At 40.4% G+C, this 22,292-nt stretch overlaps 1 protein-coding gene across 1 annotated transcript in view; it reads right to left on the minus strand.

Annotated features, from left to right (window-relative positions):
- Positions 1-890: 890 nt before the first annotated feature.
- Positions 891-22,292, minus strand: part of scly (selenocysteine lyase) — an 84,518-nt gene continuing 63,116 nt past the window's right edge. The window contains exons 6-13 of the mRNA XM_072699911.1: positions 21,311-21,438; positions 19,426-19,581; positions 19,212-19,318; positions 16,916-16,952; positions 16,419-16,502; positions 16,170-16,272; positions 15,929-16,004; positions 891-1,432 (exon numbers count right to left, since the gene is read on the minus strand). Of these exons, the coding sequence (XP_072556012.1) occupies positions 1,279-1,432; positions 15,929-16,004; positions 16,170-16,272; positions 16,419-16,502; positions 16,916-16,952; positions 19,212-19,318; positions 19,426-19,581; positions 21,311-21,438 (845 nt within the window). The 3' untranslated portion in view covers positions 891-1,278. The remainder of the gene's footprint in view (positions 1,433-15,928; positions 16,005-16,169; positions 16,273-16,418; positions 16,503-16,915; positions 16,953-19,211; positions 19,319-19,425; positions 19,582-21,310; positions 21,439-22,292) is intronic.

A 22,292-nucleotide genomic window follows, 5' to 3' on the forward strand; every position in this document is an offset into this window, starting at 1 on the left:
AACCCCAAAGAGAGCCTTCATTGACTCCGCGAAGATCACAGCATCATCGCCAAAGATCAGTAAATTTTTCTTCATCACCAGATGCCCTACAGCCACTGGACCCCACAACCCTGCCCCACACCCAGTCCATACAAGAACTGAACAGGAGTAGGAGCAAGCACACACCCCTGGCGAACCCCAGAATCAACTGGGAAGAACGCAGAGGTTCTCCCTCCACTCTGCACAGCACTCACAGTACCAGTGTACAGGCTGGCCATGATGTCCAGCAACTCGAGGGGGGGGGGGTCCCATGAAGTCTCAGGATGTCCCACAGGGTAGCTGGATCAACTGAGACAAATACTTTATGAAAATCAACAAAGGCTGCAACCTCTGCCAATATTCGCATTTGCGCTCGATGAGAACCCTCAGTACAAAGAGGCGGTCACTGGTAGAATTTTAAGTTGTAAAACCAGACTGTTCCAGTCACTGGTAGGCAAACAAGTGATCATGGATCCTGTTAAGGATGACCCTAGCAAAGACCTCACCCGGCACTGAGAGGAGTGTTATCCCCCTGTAGTTGCCGCAATTCAGTCAATCACCCTTCCCCTTCCAGATAGGAACAAGTTCCGTTTTCCAGTCAGTTGGCATGATGTCTATATCGAAATGGCAAGATGTCTATCTCTGTCCCTTGAAAACTGTGGACCCATCGATGTCCAACATTCTAGCTGGAGGATCAGCTTTTAACAGCTGATTAAGGTAGCACATTAAGGGTCACAACTGCAGTGCCAGCCTGCATACATAAGTCATTTGATTAAAGCTAGTAATTAAATCAATGACGTGATTACTTTGCAGGCCAAAGGAGGCGAACCAGCAGCCTTCCAGAACCACACACCAGCCACAAAAAGCTCTGATAAATGTAAGTATGTTTATTCATATAAGGAAGGAAAAAAGTAGGATTGAAAATGTATTTTGTTCATTCTCTTGAAAATAGTATTTTTTATTCCATGTTCAAAAATAAACCACATGCCAAGCATAATTCTTCAGTAACAGTAACTTGACGTGATTCTTCCTCAAAAATACTCCTGAAACGCATCATTTACAAAATATCAGAAGCATTTGACTCACTATACAGCTAACAGGAGCTGACTCTTAATATCCCTTAAAAATAAATTACTACTGAAGAAAAGAAAAACTTATAAATAAGTACCATATATAGCATGTGATTTGTCTACTCTTGCATTTCATTTAGAGCTATTCAAACTTTACACAGGACCAGTGGACCCACAGTGGGGTTGCTTCTTAAGAGCCTCCCTCCAGCCGACACACAGCCTCCCTTAGGTCCTCCACCGCCAGGTCGATGTCCTTCCTGGTGGTCCTACGGCCCACGCTCAGCCTCAGTGCATTTGCAGCCACCTTTGGTGAAATACCACAGCTCAGTAGAATATGAGAGGGTCTGCAAGGAAAAGGAAAAGGTCACAGAAATTGTTGCACATGTTATTTCCATTCAGATTTCTTTGATTTGATCACTTCTTATCCAAATTCTAATCCTAACTCATTCAAGGGAACATCTGTCTTAGGAAATGTATTAAAGTATTACAGAATATATCAACTAACAAATGACAGGATGCAAAACTTTAGGATTGTACGTTTGGCTTCTGCTTCCAGCTGTGCATGTGTGGAGTATGCAAGTTCACTTTGTGTGGCAAAGGTGTGTTCAGGGTACATCAGCATCCTCTTGCATAACAAAAATATGCAGGTAGTTGAACTGGTATCTTGGAATTTCTCATTATATGATCAGAAATGTAATGGCATCGCATTCAGGGAATCCTTACATATGGTTAATGATGCCGAAATGGATTTTGCTGAAGGTTATTTCTCCCAGTTGTATAAATTCCCTTGAGAAGAAAGTATACCTTATACATAAGCATACCCTGTAATGCTTAGTTATCTCAGCAAAACTGCAATACAATCATATTTCCTTCACAGGTCATATTTATTTTCTGAATACATCACCAACACCCCATTCCATTTTTGTTATTATTAAATTCAACTGCATGGCGATTATATACTGTATATAAGGGTATTTAAATACCTATCAAACACCCATTTAACTATGTGCAAAACCTGGCTTCACAATTTACAACAACCCTTCTTCAAAAACAGGAAGGAGCTAATACAGTAAATTTGCTGAAACAAAAAATACATTAGTGTGGCATTTAGGACTAAGCATTTAGCTTATGTTTCTTTCCTTCTGTTTACCAGATATAGTTTACTTATCTTAGTTTAGTTTCAGTAAGACACTTCTCTTCAATATGACACTTGCACACGTGTGTGTTTGTGTATCCCTGAACACTAAGAACTGCTCCTAAACAAATTGAACTTTTTATTCCATTTTAAATTCTTTGCTCAGGTTTTGCTTTACCCTGTGTCTTGTGCTCTCATTGGCTGTGGCATGGCGCCACATTCATTGCCAGTCGCAGCACATTTGGGCCTAATGGGAGCTGTTGCGGCTGCTGGGATTGCTGTAGAGGCTGCTGGGAGTGCTACACTTTGCGGGAGTGGTGTAGGCGCTGTGTGCACTTGTGTTGTGTGCCTGTTGAAGCGGTTGACTAGAATTATTTCTAAGTATGTTTGAGTGTTTGTGTGCCAGTACGGTTACGTGGGTGGTTGTTGTTTCATTTTATTTATTTTTTTCTGTGTGAGTACCAAATAAATAAAAGAATACCAGCATAAAGCAGTCAGTTTCCTTCCAGAGTGTCTTTAGCAACCTCTATAAAAAATAACCACTCCAGTTCCCCATTTATTTTACCTATTGTATCCGAACTAACAAGCTTTGATATTCCACATAAAGCAAATAGGGCTGAAATGAAAACTGTGTCTGTATCCGAGAAAGACCAGCATTACACCCTTAATAGACAGCGCGAGTGTTATCGATAGCTGTGGGTGTCACACGAGCGGCGTTTCTGTCCGCATACCATTGCTACAAACAACCGCGGGGTAATATTATCTAACGTCGGTAACATTAACTCAGAAAAGGACAGTTGGTGCTGAGCTTTGCTTGGTCGCCAGTCGGGGCCGGGAGGACATTTTCCACTTTTTTCCCTGCTCTGGCAATAGCCTGCTTTGAGAGGGTTTGTTGTGGTTTTTTGGCCTCCCTAGAGCAACTTCGCTTTACTTCGAATGGGAATCATTCATACAGAAGGGTCATAGTGAGGTAATTATGGGGCCAGCTCAGTGTTGTGTTTGCAAGATGTTTGCCCTTCTGGATTCTTGCGTCCAGTCGGACTTCATCTGTGAGCGATGTTAGTTAGTGGACTGACTCATGGTCAAGGTTTGTGACCTCGATGAGCAACTGGCTCTCATCCAGCACAACAATGAGTTAAAGGAGAGAGTTAATATGCCTTTTAGGGAGACAGTGTGTATGTCACAAATGGGGATGGGGGAGAATGAAGAACAGGTAGGTCGAGAGAGCTGGGTGAACGTAGGTCGTAGACGTAGAAAAGGGGGTACACATTTCACAAATGCGGCATCACCTGAAGTGACGTGTCTAACCGCATTCAGGTGCTTCCAGCTTTAGAGCCGGAAGAGACTGGGGAGGCAGGTGGGTCCTTGGGCACCAAGGAGCTGCCTACCCCAGGAGGAGGGAGGTTGTGGTAGTAGGGCATTCAATTATTAGAGGTGTAGATAGTTATGTGTGCACCCGTGATAGAGGGTACCGAGGTGCCTTGCCTGACCTTCCGAATAGTGTGGACAGGATTTTGGCCCCAGCCAGGGAGGATCCAGTGGGCATGGTGCATGTTGGCACCAATGACATAGGCAAGGGCAGGAGGGCTGTTCTGCAGGATAAATTTATAGAAGTCGCGGATAACCTTAGAAGCAGAACATCCACGGTGGTATTCTCTGGAATACGTCCCGTGCCACATGCTAGTTAAATATTGGCTAAGTTAGCTGAGAGAGATTAAATGTGTGGGTAAAAGGGTGGTGTAGGAAAGAGGGGTTTAGGTTTATGGGGCACTGGAAGACCTTCTGGAACAGGTGGAATCTGTTCAAGCCAGACGGGTTGCATCTGAACCAGAGGGGAACCAGTGTATGTGTATAGTAGTTCTATAAGCAGGCACTGTAAAAGGCCTACCCTTTACATAAGAACGTAAGAAATTTACAAACGAGAGGGGGCCATTCGGCCCATCAAGCTCGTTTGGGGAGAACTAATAGCTCACAGTTGTTAAAATCTTATCTAGCTCTGGTTTAAAGGAACCCAGGGTTTTAGCTTGCGCTACACTAGCAGGAAGACTATTCCATACTCCAACTACACGCTGTGTAAAGAAGTGCTTCCTCAAATTAATTTTAAATTGTAATCCCGCTAATTTCCACTTATGGCCATGAGTTCTAGTATTTAAACTAATATTGAAATAGCCATTTGGCTGAACAGCATCCCGACCTGTTAGAATCTTATATACCTGGATCATGTCCCCCCTTAGTCTCCTTTGCTCGAGGCTAAATTGATTCAGCTCAGCTAACCTCTCCTCATAAGACATTCCTCTAAGACCAGGAATCATTCTCGTAGCCCTCCATTGCACCTTTTCTAAGGCAGCAATGTCCTTCTTAAGGTATGGTGACCGAACCTGCACACAATATTCTAGGTGGGGTCTTACCAAGGAATTATATAAATATAACATCACCTCCCTTGACTTGAACTCCATTTTTTATTGTTTCCCCACAGTGATGAGAGTGGGACATGGAAGCATCAACATACACACCGAGATCTTTCTCGTAATCAGCTACCTTTATTTCAGTGGAACCCATAAAATATCTGTACTTTATATTTCTGCTCCCTGCATGGATTACCTTACATTTATCTGTGTTAATTTTCATCTGCCAAGTATCAGCCCAGTCGCTAATTAAATCCAGATCCCATTGTAGCCTCTCTGCTGCTAGATCAGTATCTGCTATACCACCCACCTTGGTGTCGTCTGCAAATTTAGCCAGTTTGCTGTATGTATTGGTGTCAATATCATTAATGTAAATTAGGAACAGTCGTGGTACTAAAATTAAACCGTGCAGTACCCCACTATGAACGCAGGCCCACTGTGACATTGTGCCTCAAATAACTACTCGCTGCTTCCGGTCAGTTAACCAGTTTTCGATCCAAGCTGCCACAGTTCCTAAAATCCCTGCAGCTTTGAGCTTTAGCAGGAGCCGTTTGTGGAGGACAACATCAAAAGCCTTCTGGACATCTAAGTAGATCACATCGTAGGCCTTTTTGTGATCAATTTCACTTGTAGCTTCCTCAAAGAACTCAAGTAGATTCGTTAAACAGGATCTACCTCTCCTAAATCCATGTTGGCTATCCCTCAGAATGTTATTTGCATCCAGGTAATCTACCATTTTCACTTGGATTATAGCTTCCATTATTTTTCCAGTAATGCTAGTTAAACTGATTGGCCTATAGTTTGCTGGATTACTTCTATCCCCTTTTTTGAATATGGGTGTTATATTAGCATGCTTCCAATCTGAAGGTACCACACCCACAGATAACGATTTCTGGAATATTAAAATTAATGGTTAGCTAATAATATCCCTCATCTCTTTTAAGACTATAGGTAAGATGCCATCAGGGCCCTGCAATTTATTTATTTTGAGTTTAGCTTTGCTTAGTACCACATCAGGCGCAGTTATACATATATTGGTCATAGACGATGCTGTACTCGTACTTAAGTTACTCAAAATTAAAAGTATACAATGTTACGAAGGCTAACTTTAATGCATACCTTTCAAATTTTGGATTTGAAAATAAGGGAAATTTTCCGGCACCCACCGCGAGCAGCTGGGATTGCTGCGAGAGAGTGGTGTTTAGCTGCAGCGATTGTTTGGGATTGTTTTTTGGAGTGTTTTGAGTGTCTGTGTGCTTTACCTATTTACGTGGGTGGCTGTTTATTTCTATTTATTGTTCTTATTTCGGTCAGCGTGAGTGCTTGTCTGTCCTGTCTGTTAATTAACAGCGCGATTATTACTGACAGAGAGCTGTGGGTGTCGCGTGAGCGGCGTTTTTTCTGTCCGCGTTTAAACTCCGTAACAAACACCCGCGGGGCAATAATAACTAATAATATCTAACGTCGGTATCGCTACCCAGCGCCGGAAAAGGACAGTTGCTCCTGAGCTTTGCTCGGTCACCAGTCGGGGCCGGGAGGACATTTTCCACTTTTTTCCCGCTCCGGCAGTAGCCTGCTGTGAGGGGGTTTTTGTGGTTTTTCGACCTCCCAAGAGCAACTTCGATTTCGCCTTGTTTTTAGTTCATACTTGGTTCAGGCAGAAGTTCTTCTGGTAAGTAGTAGTAAATTTATCAGGTTTAAAATTTTAAATAAAATAATAATTGAGTTCCGTTTTAACACAAGTAATAACTTATTTTAGTGTACTCCGCACGTTACTGCATTTATTGTTACGCAAATTAATCTTTATAGTTAAATACACTATATAAATTTACTGGGCTGGGAGTACGGGGTCATAGTGAGTTAGTTAATTATGGGGCCGGCTCAGTGTTGCGTTTGCAAGATGTTTGCCCTTCTGAACGTTAGTGTCCAGTCGGACTTCATCTGCGAGCGATGTAAGCTAGTGGACTCACTCATGGTCAAGGTTCGCGACCTTGAGGAGCAACTGGCTCTCATCCAATGTAACAGTGAGTTAGATGAGCTAGTTGATACACCGTTTAGGGAGATGGTGTGTACGCCACTAGCGGGGGGGAGGGAGAATGAAGAGCAGAGAGGTCGAGAGAGCTGGGTGACCGTAGGTCGTAGACGCAGGAAAAGGCGTACACACGTTACAGAGGCGGCATCACCTGAGGTGTCTGTATCTAACAGGTTTCAGGTGCTTCCAGCTTTAGAGCCGGAAGGGACTGGGGAGGCAGGTGGGCCCTTGGGCACTGAGGAGCCCCCTCCCCCCAGAAAGAGGGAGGTTGTGGTAGTGGGGGATTCAATTATTAGGGGAGTAGACAGTTATGTGTGCACGCGTGATAGTGGGTCCCGTACGGTGTCTTGCCTGCCTGGTGCCCAGGTAGGAGACCTTCCAGATCGTGTGGACAAGCTATTGGCCCCAGCTGGGGTGGATCCAGTTGTCGTGGTGCATGTTGGCACCAACGACATAGGCAAGGGTAGAAGGGCTGTTCTGCAGGATAAATTTATAGAAGTTGCCAATAAGCTTAGAAGCAGAACGTCCATGGTGGTATTTTCTGAAATACTCCCCGTGCCACGCGCAAGTCAGGCTAAGTTAGCTGAGATAAGGAGATTAAATGCGTGGCTAAAAGGATGGTGTAGGAAAGAGGGGTTTAGGTTTATGGGGCACTGGAGGACCTTCTGGAACAGGTGGGACCTGTTCAAGCCGGATGGGTTGCATCTGAACCGGAGGGGAACCAGTGTACTGGGAAGGCGTATTTGTAGAACATAAGAACATAAGAAATTTACAAACGAGAGGAGGCCATTCGGCCCATCAAGCTCGTTTGGGGAGAACTTAACTAATAGCTCAGAGTTGTTAAAATCTTATCTAGCTCTGATTTAAAGGAACCCAGGGTTTTAGCTTCCACTACACTAGCAGGAAGACTATTCCATACTCTAACTACACGCTGTGTAAAGAAGTGCTTCCTCAAATTTGTTTTAAAATGTTCTCCCGCTAATTTCCACTTATGGCCACGAGTTCTAGTATTTAGACTAATATTGAAATAGTCATTTGGCTGAACAGCATCCAGACCCGTTAGAATCTTATAGACCTGAATCATATCCCCCCTTAGTCTCCTTTGCTCAAGGCTAAACAGATTCAGTTCCGCTAACCTCTCCTCATAAGACATTCCTCTAAGACCAGGAATCATTCTCGTAGCTCTTCGTTGCACCTTTTCCAAGGCAGCAATGTCCTTCTTGAGGTATGGTGACCAAACCTGCACACAGTATTCTAGGTGGGGTCTTACCAAGGAATTATATAAGTGTAACATCACCTCCCTTGACTTAAACTCCACACATCTAGAGATATAACCCAACATTCTGTTCGCCTTTTTTATTGCTTCCCCACACTGGCGAGAGGGGGACATGGAAGCATCAACATACATACCGAGATCTTTCTCGTAATCAGCTACCTTTATTTCAGTGGAACCCATAAAATATCTGTACTTTATATTTCTGCTCCCTGCATGGATTACCTTGCATTTATCTGTGTGAAATTTCATCTGCCATGTATCAGCCCATTCGCTAATTAAATCCAGATCCCGTTGAAGCCTCTCTGCTGCTAGATTAGTATCTGCTACCCCGCCCACCTTGGTGTCGTCTGCAAATTTAACCAGTTTACTGTATGTATTTGTGTCAATATCATTAATGTAAATTAGGAACAATAGAGGTCCTAAAATTGAACCCTGCGGTACCCCACTATGAACGGAGGCCCACTGTGACATTGTGCCTCTAATAACTACTCGCTGCTTCCTGTCAGTTAGCCAGTTTTTGATCCAAGTTGCCACAGTTCCTAAAATCCCTGCAGCTTTAAGCTTTAGCAAGAGACGTTTGTGGTGGACAACATCAAAGGCCTTCTGGAAATCTAAGTAAATCACATCATAGGCCTTTTTGTGATCAATTTCACTTGTAGCTTCCTCAAAGAACTCAAGTAGATTCGTTAAGCAGGATCTACCTCTCCTAAATCCATGTTGGCTATCCTTTTGATGTTATTTGCATCTAGGTAATCTACCATTTTCACTTGAATTATAGCTTCCATTATTTTTCCAGTAATGCTAGTTAAACTGATTGGCCTATAGTTTGCTGGATTACTTCTATCCCCTTTTTTGAATATGGGTGTTATATTAGCATGCTTCCAATCTGATGGTACCACACCCGCAGATAACGATTTCTGGAATATTAAAGTTAAAGGTTGGCTAATAATATCCCTCATCTCTTTTAAGACTATTGGTAAGATGCCATCAGGCCCCTGCGATTTATTTATTTTGAGTTTAGCTAGGCTTAGTATCACATCAACCTCAGTTATACATATATTGGTCATAGACGATGCTGTATTCGTATTAATTGGTGGTAAGTTACTTGTGTTCTCTATTGTGAACACCCTTGAAAAATAATCATTAAACTCATTTACCATATCAATTTCATTATCAATTATAAGTCCCTTACTATCCTGCAAATTAGTGATTTCAGCTTTTAGTGCTCTCTTGGAGTTAAAATATTGGAAGAAACCTTTACTGTCATGCTTAGCCTCCAATGCAATTTTTCTTTCTACATCCCTCTTGGATAGCTTAATGTCATTTTTTAACTCTGCCTGTAGACTTAGATACTCCTGTTTAATTTTGAAATCATTAGTTATTTTCCATTTTTGGAACAGAGCCCTTTTCCTCCTGACTTTATTCTTAATTTCCTTAGTAAACCACCTTGGTTGTCGTTTCCTAGATTTAGTTTTGCTGGAAACAGGTATGAAGTCCTCTTGCACTTGCAACAATGTGCTTTTGAAAAATTCCCATGCTTCTTCTACTGTTTTGCTATTTAACTCTGTCCAGTTTACAGTTTCTAATTTCCGTCTCATACCATTAAAGTTAGCCTTCCTAACATTGTATACTTTTAATTTCGACTTTGCTCTTCGGACACTAAAATTAACCTCGAATTTAACCATGTTATGATCACTACCGTACAATGGGTCTAAAACCTCTAATTTTCCAATCCTATCCTGGTTATTACAGAAAACCAGATCAAGAAGGGCTTCTCCCCTGGTAGGAGTATTAACAAACTGAGTAAAAAAACAATCCTGTACTAATTCCACCATCTCAAGTTCATTTACAGAAGAGCCAGAGATTGTGTCCCACTGTATCCCAGGTAAATTAAAATCACCCATAACCACCACATCATTTTTATTACTCATAATCCTGATATCATCATATAATATTCTGCTTTCCTCTACAGCTACATTAGGTGCTCTATAACAAACCCCGACAATTAGGCCATTTGAATCTTTAGCATCAAGTTTTATCCATACAGCTTCTGAATTTTTATTTTTATCAGTGAGATCCCTTGCCTGCAAGTATTCTTTTACGTATACTGCAACAACACCTCCCTTCTTGCCTATCCGGTCTCTACGGAACAACGTATAACCATCCATATTATATTCATCACCATCATTGTCACTCATCCATGTTTCAGTTATTCCTATAATGTCATAATTGTCTGAAGAAATTAAAGCCTCTAAGTCAGTAATTTTGTTTCTAATACTCCTAGCATTCAAAGAGTAGTTGAGGAATGTTTAAACTAGGGACTGGGGGGGCAGGGAGGTTAGTTAAGTATGTAACTGGGGGGAAACGGAAAGCCCCAAAAAATCATATTATAAGTAGGCACTGTAATAGTCCTACCCTTTGTTGTCTGTATTTAAACGCCAGGAGTATTAGGAATAAAATTCATGATTTAGAGGCTCTTATCTCATCGGACTCTTATGATATTATAGCAATAACTGAAACGTGGTTGAGTGATAAGGATGGACAAGAATATAATATGGATGGTTACACATTGTTCCGTAAAGACCGTATAGGTAAGAAGGGAGGTGGTGTTGCAGTATATGTAAAGGAAAACTTGCAGGCAAGGGAGCTTACTGATATAAGTAAAAGTACGGAAGCTATATGGGTAAAATTAGATGCTACAAACTCAAATAGCCTAATTGTCGGTGTTTGTTACAGAGCACCCAATGTAGCTGCTGAGGAAAGCAGATTGTTATACAGGGATATTAGGATTATGAGCAATAAAAATTATGTGGTAGTTATGGGTGATTTTAATCTACCGGGGATGCAGTGGGACATTGTTGCTGGCTCTTCTGAAAATGAACTTGAGATGGTGGAATTAGTACAGGATTTTTTTTTACTCAGTTTGTTAACACCCCTACCAGGGGAGATGCCATTCTTGATCTTGTTTTGTCTAATAACCAGGACAGGATTGGTAAATTAGACGTTTTAGAACCACTTGACAGTAGCGATCATAACATGGTTAAATTTGAGGTTAAGTTTAGTGCCCGAAGAGCAAAGTCCAAATCAAAAATATATAATGTTAGGAAGGCTAACTTCAATTGTATGAGATTAAAACTACAAACTGTGAATTGGATGGAGTTAAATAACAAAACTGTTGAAGAGGCATGGGAATTTTTTAAAAGCACATTATTGCAAGTGCAAGAGGACTTCATACCTGTTTCCAGCAAGAATAAATCTAGGAAATTGCAACCTAGGTGGTTTAATAGGGAAATAAAGTATAAAGTAAGGAGGAAAAGGGCTTTGTTCCAGAGATGGAAAATAATTGATGATGACATAATAAAGCATGAGTATCTAAATCTACAGGCTGAATTAAAAAATGACATTAGACGAGCTAAAAGGAATGTCGAAAGGAAGATCGCATTGGAGGCTAAGGATGACGTTAAAAGTTTCTTCCAGTATTTTAACTCTAAAAGAGCTCTAAAAGCTGAAATTACTAATCTGCAGGATAGTAAGGTCTTATAATTGAAAACGACATTGAGAAGCATGGATTTAGGAGAGGTAGATCCTGTTTTTTTGAGGAAGCTACTCAGGAAGTTGATGATAAGAAGGCCTATGATGTCATCTATTTAGATTTCCAAAAGGCTTTTGATGTTGTTCCCCACAAGAGGCTCTCACTTAAACTCAAAGCGACAGGTATTTTAGGAACTGTAGCGACCTGGATTGATAACTGGTTAACGGATAGGAAGCAGCGAGTAGTTATAAGAGGCTCAATGTCACAGTGGGCCTGCGTTCATAGTGGGGTACCGCAGGGTTCAATTTTAGGACCCCTTTTGTTCCTAATTTACATAAATGATATAGACACCAATATATACAGTAAACTGGTGAAATTTGCAGATGACACCAAGGTGGGTGGTGTAGCAGATACTGAACTAGCGGCTCAGCAGCTACAGCGGGATCTAAATTTAATTAGTGACTGGGCTGACACCTGGCAGATGAAATTTAACATAGACAAATGTAAGGTACTCCATGTAGGGAGCAGAAATATAAAGTACAGGTATTTTATGGGACCTACTGAAATAAAGGTAGCTGATTATGAGAAAGACCTTGGTGTGTATGTTGATGCTTCCATGTCTCATTCTCGCCAGTGCGGGGAAGCAATAAAAAAGGCCAATAGGATGTTGGGGTATATCTCCAGGTGTGTGGAGTTTAAGTCAAAGGAGGTAATGCTAAGATTATACAATTCCTTGGTGAGACCTCACCTAGAATATTGTGTACAGGTTTGGTCACCATATCTTAAAAAGGACATAGCGGCCTTAGAAAAGGTGCAGCGTAGGGCCACAAGAATGATTCCTGGTCTTAGAGGAATGTCATACGAGGAAAGGTTATTTGAGCTAAATCTGTTCAGCCTCAAGCAAAGGAGACTGAGGGGGGACATGATCCAGGTCTATAAGATTCTAACAGGTTTGGATGCTGTTCAACCGAATAGTTACTTCAGCATTAGTTCAAATACAAGAACTCGTGGCCATAGGTGGAAATTAGCGGGAGAACATTTCAAACTGGATTTAAGGAAGCACTTCTTTACACAGCGTGTAGTCAGAGTATGGAATAGTCTTCCTGATAACGTAGTGCAAGCTGAATCCTTGGGTTCCTTTAAATCAGAGCTAGATAAGATTTTAACAACTCTGAGCTATTAGTTAAGTTCTCCCCAAGCGAGCTCGATGGGCCGAATGGCCTCCTCTCGTTTGTATAGTTCTTATGTTCTTATACATCTAGTGCGCATTTTAGTATGTAATGGCTTTTCCCTTTTTTTTCTTAAGAAAACTCAGCCGTTTGGGCAAGCTATCTAACAGCCTTTTTTATGTGCTCCATCAATACTGTTCCATTCATGTTTGACTGCTTCCCACAGATGGTCATTGCTTCTGAAGTTTCTGCCAACAAATTTGGCCTTGATATGCACCCATATCTTCTCTATAGGGCTAAGATCTGGTGACTGACCAGGCCAAAATATTACTGTCAGTGAATGCCACCTCAGCTATGACTTTGTTGTTTATGCTGTGTGTGCTGGTGCATTATCTTGATGAAAAATAGCCTCTTGTCATTTCCACAAGAGAACTTGTTTAAGCTTGGAATAAACCCTTTCTGTAATATCATTTGGTACTCGTTTGAATGAATGGACTTTTCACATCACATCAGCTCACCAATATCAGATGCAGAAAACACCCCGATACCATTATCCCTCCTCCGCCCTGTTTCACAGTGGTGGACAGGCATTCTGGGTTGAATTTCTCACTTTACCTATGAAGACAGTGTTCGGGAGCATCGATACTAATACTAATTCTGTATTAGTACAGCTCATCACTCCAGAGAAAACCATTGAGAATCATGGTGACCATAAAGTACGAAAATTTGAGTCTGCCTGCCAACTTCATTGTGGAAAGCAATGGTTTCCTTGCACACTTTTTGATAAAATACCAGCTTCCTTTAGCCATCTTCTAATTGTTCTTCGTGAAACACCCCATGCTAATTTTGTGAGACATCTTACGATTCTTTAGGACAGTCATATTCAGCCTTCTGTCATCTTGACTTGTCACTTTAGTTCTTCCAGAACCTGCCTTCCATGCCACAGATCCTGTCACTTGAAATGTATGACCAATTCTCTGAATTTTGACAGTGGAATCTGGACATCCTCAGACTTCAATCAGACATGAATGAACAGCACTGACACAGCACACGAGAAAGGCTGTAAGACAGCTTGCCCAAATTGCTGAGTTTTCTAAAGCAAAACAAGGGAAAAGCCATCTCCTTCTAAACTGCTCACTTGCTACAGACAATGGATACAACATTGTGAAACACTGTTACTTATTTCAACTGTATTTGTTAAACAAGAAATCATAAAATATGCGATAATTTTTTTTGCCCAGCAGTGTGTTGGTTGTGTCGACTGCTGTCTGCACACAAAATTGCCCCTCAGGGACAATAAAGCCTAATATCTAATGAAATCTAATAAAAACATTCTGCAGCCTCTAGGGTTATGTTGTGACATAGAATGAACAAGGCAGCGTCATTTTAAATGTGACAGATTGTTCTCAAATTGTTGCCAAACATGTTGTTTCATTTTGTGTGAATGTTGTTTGAAGTGTGCATTTACCAGCACTGCCTCAGATAATGAGTTAATTCAGGGTCACACACAAGGGAAAGCTTATGCAATACACATGAGTGTTTTAAATTGTCTTGCCACAAATGGCAAACTAATGCACTAAAAATATATATTGTAGTGCCAGCGGGATTTGCATGTCCCAGCATGTCCCGCAGGTAACTGTAAATAGCACTGTGTACGTACTGATGTTCTAGTTAAAGAACATAAGAAATTTACAAACGAGAGGAGGCCATTTGGCCCATAAAGTTCATTTGGGGTTATAGTTGCATTCCCTACTATCTTGCATTTGCCCGTATTTTATGTGCCACCTGTATTATTCTTGCATGTCTTTAGCTGTGTATTAATCTCCCACCGTGTGTGTACCTTGATTGTCTGATGTGTCTAGCCTCCCCGACTTTCCCTGGTTATATTTGGGTTCGGTGCTTGTTGGGTGCCTGTTACAGTCCTGTTCAGAACTAGAATAAAGACCATGTTCTGTCCCAGCAAGCAAGTCTCCGCGTCCTTTGCTACGCTCACAAAATCTCGGTCCACCTGGCACTATAATATTTTGACATACACTCACCTAAAGGATTATTAGGAACACCTGTTCAATTTCTCATTAATGCAATTATCTAATCAACCAATCACATGGCAGTTGCTTCAATGCATTTAGGGGTGTGGTCCTGGTCAAGACAATCTCCTGAACTCCAAACTGAATGTCAGAATGGGAAAGAAAGGTGATTTAAGCAATTTTGAGCGTGGCATGGTTGTTGGTGCCAGACGGGCCGGTCTGAGTATTTCACAATCTGCTCAGTTACTGGGATTTTCACGCACAACCATTTCTAGGGTTTACAAAGAATGGTGTGCAAAGGGAAAAACATCCAGTATGCGGCAGTCCTGTGGGCGAAAATGCCTTGTTGATGGTAGAGGTCAGAGGAGAATGGGCTGACTGATTCAAGCTGATAGAAGAGCAACTTTGACTGAAATAACCACTCGTTACAACCGAGGTATGCAGCAAAGCATTTGTGAAGCCACAACACGCACAACCTTGAGGCGGATGGGCTACAACAGCAGAAGACTCCACCGGGTACCACTCATCTCCACTACAAATAGGAAAAAGAGGCTACAATTTGCACGAGCTCACCAAAATTGGACAGTTGAAGACTATAAAAATGTTGCCTGGTCTGATGAGTCTCGATTTCTGTTGAGACATTCAAATGGTAGAGTCAGAATTTGGCGTAAACAGAATGAGAACATGGATCCATCATGCCTTGTTACCACTGTGCAGGCTGGTGGTGGTGGTGTAATGGTGTTGGGGATGTTTTCTTGTTTTAGGCCCCTTAGTGCCAATTGGGCATCGTTTAAATGCCACGGCCTACCTGAGCATTGTTTCTGACCATGTCCATCCCTTTATGACCACCATGTACCCATCCTCTGATGGCTACTTCCAGCAGGATAATGCACCATGTCACAAAGCTCGAATCATTACAAATTGGTTTCTTGAACATGACAATGAGTTCACTGTACTACAATGGCCCCCACAGTCACCAGATCTCAACCCAATAGAGCATCTTTGGGATGTGGTGGAATGGGAGCTTCGTGCCCTGGATGTGCATCCCACAAATCTCCATCAATTGCAAGATGCTATCCTATCAATATGGGCCAACATTTCTAAAGAATGCTTTCAGCACCTTGTTGAATCAATGCCACGTAGAATTAAGGCAGTTCTGAAGGTGAAAGGCGGTCAAACACCGTATTAGTATGGTGTTCCTAATAATCCTTTAGGTGAGTGTATATGGGGGGGGGCGATTTTCACTTTCCATTTCAATAGTTACCTTTCCACTTTATCAGAATGGCATGCAGCCCCCACACTCGCCAGAAGCCACCTACAGCTGGAAAGCACCTTCCAACCTGCAGAAGCACAACACAGAAGTTAAGTTAAAGGTATAAATTAAGAACATGATGTCTTAACCACTATTAATCTGTTAATTACTTGTGTATGCATAACCTATACCTAGAATATTGCAATCAACAATTATAATTATTGGTGTATTAAGCTAACTGTAGGTTATATACCTTCTAAGCCTGGACCGAGCAGTGACACATTACAAGTGTTTGGGAGAGTCTCCGAACCAGGAAAATGGCTGTTGAAGTGGATCTTCTCCTTCCCAAATACAGTCTGAGGATAAAGAAAAAGAGAAGAATTTGTACAAATAATGACTCGACAATCATAATGTTTACATAAACAAAAAATGACAAATTCAAAATGCATATTACAAAAAACAATGAATTTAGCATTCTGGGATCTGTGACAGCAGTACTGACCTGCAGCCGCTGCTCTAAGTACTTTTTAATATCACACAGGTGGGCCTCATACTCTGGAAGATGCAGGTTCACCAGCTCTGCTGCCTGGAAGACATAAGAGACTGAAACTTATGCTGATTTGCTCTAAATACACGTTTCTGAACCACTGGTCACAGCCTGACCACTGCCCCAGGGAAAAACAGTTCAGTTCAGCTAACCCATGAATGTTAATCTATTTAAGTGATTTTCTTTCAAATACACCACAGTTCAGTTTTAACAGGAGCAATCACTTTGGATGTTTTTTCCCTTAATAATGAACACCTTCATTTAAAAACTGCATTTTCTGTTTACTTGTGTCATCTTTGTCTAATATTTAAATTTGTTTGATGACCAGAAACATTTATGTGTGACATACAAAAAAATAAGAAATCAGGAAAGGGGCAAACACTTTTTCACACCACTGTATTTGGCTAAAGGCTTTATCAATATAAACACTTCTCATAATAGTTATTCATTACCTTTCCAAGACCAGCAATCATTGGAGTGTTCTCTGTCCTAGGAATAAAAAGTATAGCATTTAATTTAGCAAAATTTATTAAGTCATGCAATGACTGTACTAGAGCTGTCATGATTACTCAATTTTTTAAAAACAATGATAAAAATTTTCCTTCTTGATTAGTGGATGACGGTCCAAGTATCCCACGAGTGATTTGAGTACATCTGCCAACAACTTCAGTGGTCCAAGACGAACCCTTTGTGTGTTCCAGTTAACAAACGGGCCATATTTGGAGATGCATTCATGGATGAATTACGAATCATGCTAATACCCAGGGATGCATATAACTGTCAAGCATGTATGCAATTACCTTTAAAAGTGATACATGCTGCAATCGATTGTTACATCACTACAATTGTTTTTAAATTGAACAGTCAAGATGATGATGGAAGTGTAGACTTTCAGCTTTAATGCAAGGGGTTTAATAAAAAGATCATATGAGCTGTTTAAGAATTCCAACCATTTTCAGGGGCTCAAATGTAATCATAATCATAAATAAAATAATTTTTAATATTTGGTTGAAAATCCTTTGCAGTCACTTACAACCTGAAGTGTGGAACCCATGGACATCACCAAATACTGGGTCGCTTCCCTTAGTAACGCCTTGCCAGGCCGTTATTGCCCCTGTCTTAAGTTGATGCTTGTTCATTGATATTTCTGTCTTCAGTTTTGTCTTCAGCAAGTGAAATGAAGACTATGTATAAAAAAGTGAAGATAGAGGGGAATCATGTATAAAAATGTCAGTAAAGTGGCACATACAATATTTTTGTGAAACCCCTTGAATTACAGCTTCAATCATATCATAATTTATTATGGACCTAAGTGTATGTAGTATATGGGCTAATCTTCATTTGGACTGGGAAACCATGTCACAGAGGTTGCAGTGCTTAAAAAACCTACTTAAAATATAAGGCACAGCTCCAAGAGTCAGCATTCACACAGCTGGTGTATGATGAAATAACACATTTCCCTCATGACTTTTCTATTTTCATCATATTTCAAATTGCTATACAGTAAAACCTCAGACTGTGAGCATAATTTGTCCGGAAACGTGCTCGTAACCCAAAACACTCATATATCAAAGCGAATTTTCCTATTAGAAATAATGGAAACTCAGATGATTCGTTCCACAACCCAAAAATATTCATATAAAATGATTAATACAAAATATAAATTAACCTGCACTTTACCTTTGAAAAGAATCATGCATGGTGTGAGGGAGACGAGAGAGAGGAGACAAGGAGAGTTATTTTCACTATAACTAACGGAATCACTGGAATCTTTTTCTTTTTAAAATTGTACTTTAAACTGCTTCCTACGGCCAAGAGTCATCACAAAGGAAGAATGCCAAAGAAAGAGAAGGCAAGTCTGTACTAGCTCATTATATTTAATGAATTCATTGATAATTTTGTTTCTCGGGCAGCACACAATTTCTACACATCACTACTGTTATGCACTGTGAATCCTCATGGGGCAGCACGTGGCTCAGTGGGCTAAGCCTGTGTGCCTGTGATCAGAAGGTCACCAGTTTAGACCCAGCTTAGGCACGTCTGCGGGTCCTTGACCAAGGCCCTTAACCCTCTCAAGGCAGGCGTTGCTGATTTGCAACAGTTAAAAACTAACTACCTTATTACCCCACATACATATTTTATGAGTTTTTTTTACTCAGAAGTACCACTGCAGGACTTGGTTGTCCTGTCGTTACTAAAACTTAATTTGAGCCTGAAAGGGTTAACCCCCAGCTCCCTGGCACTGCAATAGATGGCTGCTCTTCACAGCCAGCTTACTCTTGCCTACAAAGAGCAAGATGGGGAAGGTATAAAGCAAATTTCCCCATGGGGATCAATAAAGTATCAATTATTATTACAGTATCATACAACAGCAATTAAAACAAAAAATTACATTTTAATCAGAATGTCACTAGTGTTACACCATATGTGAAACACCAATGATTAATGTTAATGCCATGAATGATCAGAACAATTAAAAAGCTAATTAATATAGAATTAAGATTTGTAAATATTTCTGTTGATTTTGCCATTTTGTAAAATCAAATACTAACATACATATCAAGGCGGTTTATTTCTGTGATTAATGAAACAGATTTTGAAAAATGTATTCACTTCAATTCTCACTTCAAATGGAGGATGATCCATATTTATGTGTAATTAATGTTGTTGATATTAATATTTTAATTCACATATAGCACACTGTTACCTCATAGGACAGGGTAAAAACGGTTATTTGCCACAGATTACCCAGGTCTAAAGTTCCTCTCTTGTCCACCTCCGAAGAACATTGGGAACAATGGAGTTATGCTTCCAGGCTTGTTTACATACAACGCACCAATTCTTGGGCCATAAAACTACAAAAAGGTATACAAGAATAGGGAATGAGGGATCATCAAAACACATGAAGAATAATGTATACATATTATATGACGGTTTTATAAGATCTCAGGAAACTGCTAACCTTGTGTCCCACTATGGTGAGGTAATCCACTCCAAGTTCTTGCACGTCTACCTTGACTTTACCAACTGCTTGTGCACCGTCAGAGTGCAAAAGAATTCTCGGACCAGACCTCTGCACGTTAAGGAGTTGTACTCTCTGACAGAGCTCTTTAATTCGCTGAAAAAAAATAAGATTTTAATTAATCAAATTACAAAGATAGTATGAACACCAGTAGTATGAATAACACAGATGTGTCTCTCTCACCCATATTGAGGTGGGGGAAAAAATCTAGTGTAAAAACCAGGGTGTGATTCATTTACGATTGTTGATTCCTTTACAATTATCAAGGGAATGTTTAAATGCACCTGAAATCTTTAATGTCTATGATTAGAGCTGCCACAATTGCTTGATTAAACCTGATTACTCTATTTTTTAAAAGCATTGATTAAAATTTGCCTTCTTGAATCAGAAATATGGGGATGGTGGTCCAAATAAAGAGAGAAAGCTTCAGCTGTGTGGGAGCACATCACTTTAAAAGTGAAGTAAATGTAGACATTCCAGAAGACTTTCAGGTTGACAAACTCAACCAAATTGTGAAGTTAGAACATAGATAAGCTATATTCCCTTTAATTTCTTAGAGTATCCTAGCCTGTCTTTGTCATTACTTTGCTTTTACTTAGTTGGCTTAATTTCCTTTCTGCTTTTCCATATCAAGATAAATTGCAGCTAAAATGAAGGCTAGCCTCATTGCTTAGCCACAAGATTGTGTAGGCATAGTATTGCGGTAGGCACTTTATAAGTTCTTACGTTCTTGGCGTGGGTTTATGCCAGATCATCTAGTTTCCTTCAATAGTGCAACTTAAGTGAACTGGAGTGCCTAAATTGACCATATGTGTGTGTGAGTGAGTGCGCATCATGCAATGGTCTGGCACCCAGTCCAGGGTAGGTTCCTCCCTCACGCTAATTGCAATATATAAAATAAATAAAAATTGGGGAAAATTTCACAAATATTACCATGGGAACTTAATTACACAGTATTAATGGAATACAAAAAAGTAGTATCTCAGAACATAAATTGTATTGTTATTATTAAACAGGGACAACAAGCCAGTTTGTACACTGCATCGCACAGAGCAAAAACAAACAGATAAAGGAAGTTCTGTCTGATTTGGGGGTGGGGTGCAGATTAGTAGAGTGACATTACATTGTTTTTTTTAATCTCTGGAAATTGAATGATTGATCTGTGGGCCACATTTAATAATGAATTATATACATGTTACCACGCAGTTCTTTGAAACCTCTTCTATATGATGAATGAGCAGAAGAAATCCCTCGTACACCACTACAGAAAATTGCTGATCATCCAATGCAATCACCTCCATTTTTTAGTAGTTGTGTCTTTAGCTCTGGTGCTGCTAATATTGATAAAGTTTAAATATCAGTCAAAATTGACACATTTTTAACAATTACTGGCCGAAACTGATATGTTAATCAATATATCATGCATCTGTATATCTAACATTGATTTTTATAATAAACAATTCATCATGATGCATCAATGCATCTTTACACCTCTAATAAAGACAATACAAGAAAGTAGTTCTAACAAAACCAGACTCTGAATTGTTTAAATTTCCTACAGTCCTTTCTGGTCCCAGTATGTTGATTTCTGGTGTTCTGTTGGTTGAACAACATCAACCTTATCTCATCAACATCTCTAAATCGTCTCAAAAAGTCAAATTAAGAATGAACACGGTTGCATACAATACTTACTAATAATCTTAAAGGTTAATTTCTCATAGTAAATTGAATATCAGCTGTTTAATTAGGATTGAGCAAGCATATTAAGTTAACCAATGCCTCTCCCTTGCCCTTTTACATCTTCCAACATTTTTATAGACCTTACCATGATGACCCCTGTCTCATTGTTGGCCAGCATGACTGAGATGAGGCAGGTGTTTGGACGCACGGCTGCCAGCACATCATTGACTTCCACTCGGCCTGTCACTTTAGAAACCTTCACAAAAGTAATATCTAAACACAGAAGAAGGAAGGAAAAACATTTAAATACTTCACTTGTAACTATAACAAGCATAAAACTGTAACCCATAACATGATGGTTATTCCACTAGTAATCATAATCATGTTTTTTCCTGATGCCACATTTAATGATGTTCTTAGTTCAACGTTAGTGCCTAAGTCCTTAGTTTGCCTAAGTTAGGGAGCCTGCATTGAATGGAGGGCCCAACAAGTGAAAGAAAAAAAATAAAGCGAGCAAACTATCAAAGATAAAAACAAATAACCAAGCAAACCCCAAGGATGCAGCATTGTATTTCCTGGACAACCCCATCACCCCCTCCCCCCATCTAATCCATACTCCTCCCACACCCCGAACTTCTACAATTTCTAGAATTGATGGATGAGTCAACCGGAAACATGAAAGCCAATAACTAAATTATAACTACGTTATATGAACATGGATTAATGATTAAAAGTAAACATTAACCGGCTAATTATTATATGTGCCTTCATAAATTCAATCTGAAGTGGACAGAGCATCATCTATCGTTCAGAAATGAACAGTTTTAGATCACTCAGAGCACGGCAGATTGATTTGGAGGCCACAGGCAAACTGAAGTTACCACACAGTAAAGATACTGCCAAAGAAAAAGTCCCGCACAGTCTTTATCCAGGACACCCACAATCCCATACACTCAGACTCCTCGCTCAGTCTCTCGAGAGCCCTAATCAGAGCCTCAATAGACTCTGCTAAGATCACCGCATTGTTGGCAAAGTCAAGATCAGTAAATCTATCTTCACCAACGGACGCCCCACAGCTGCTTGACCAAGAACAAACCCCTGGCGAACCCTAGAATCAGCTAGGAAGA

The sequence above is a fragment of the Paramormyrops kingsleyae genome, chromosome 15 (assembly GCF_048594095.1).
Source record: "Paramormyrops kingsleyae isolate MSU_618 chromosome 15, PKINGS_0.4, whole genome shotgun sequence".
NCBI classification, from domain to species: Eukaryota; Metazoa; Chordata; class Actinopteri; order Osteoglossiformes; family Mormyridae; genus Paramormyrops; species Paramormyrops kingsleyae.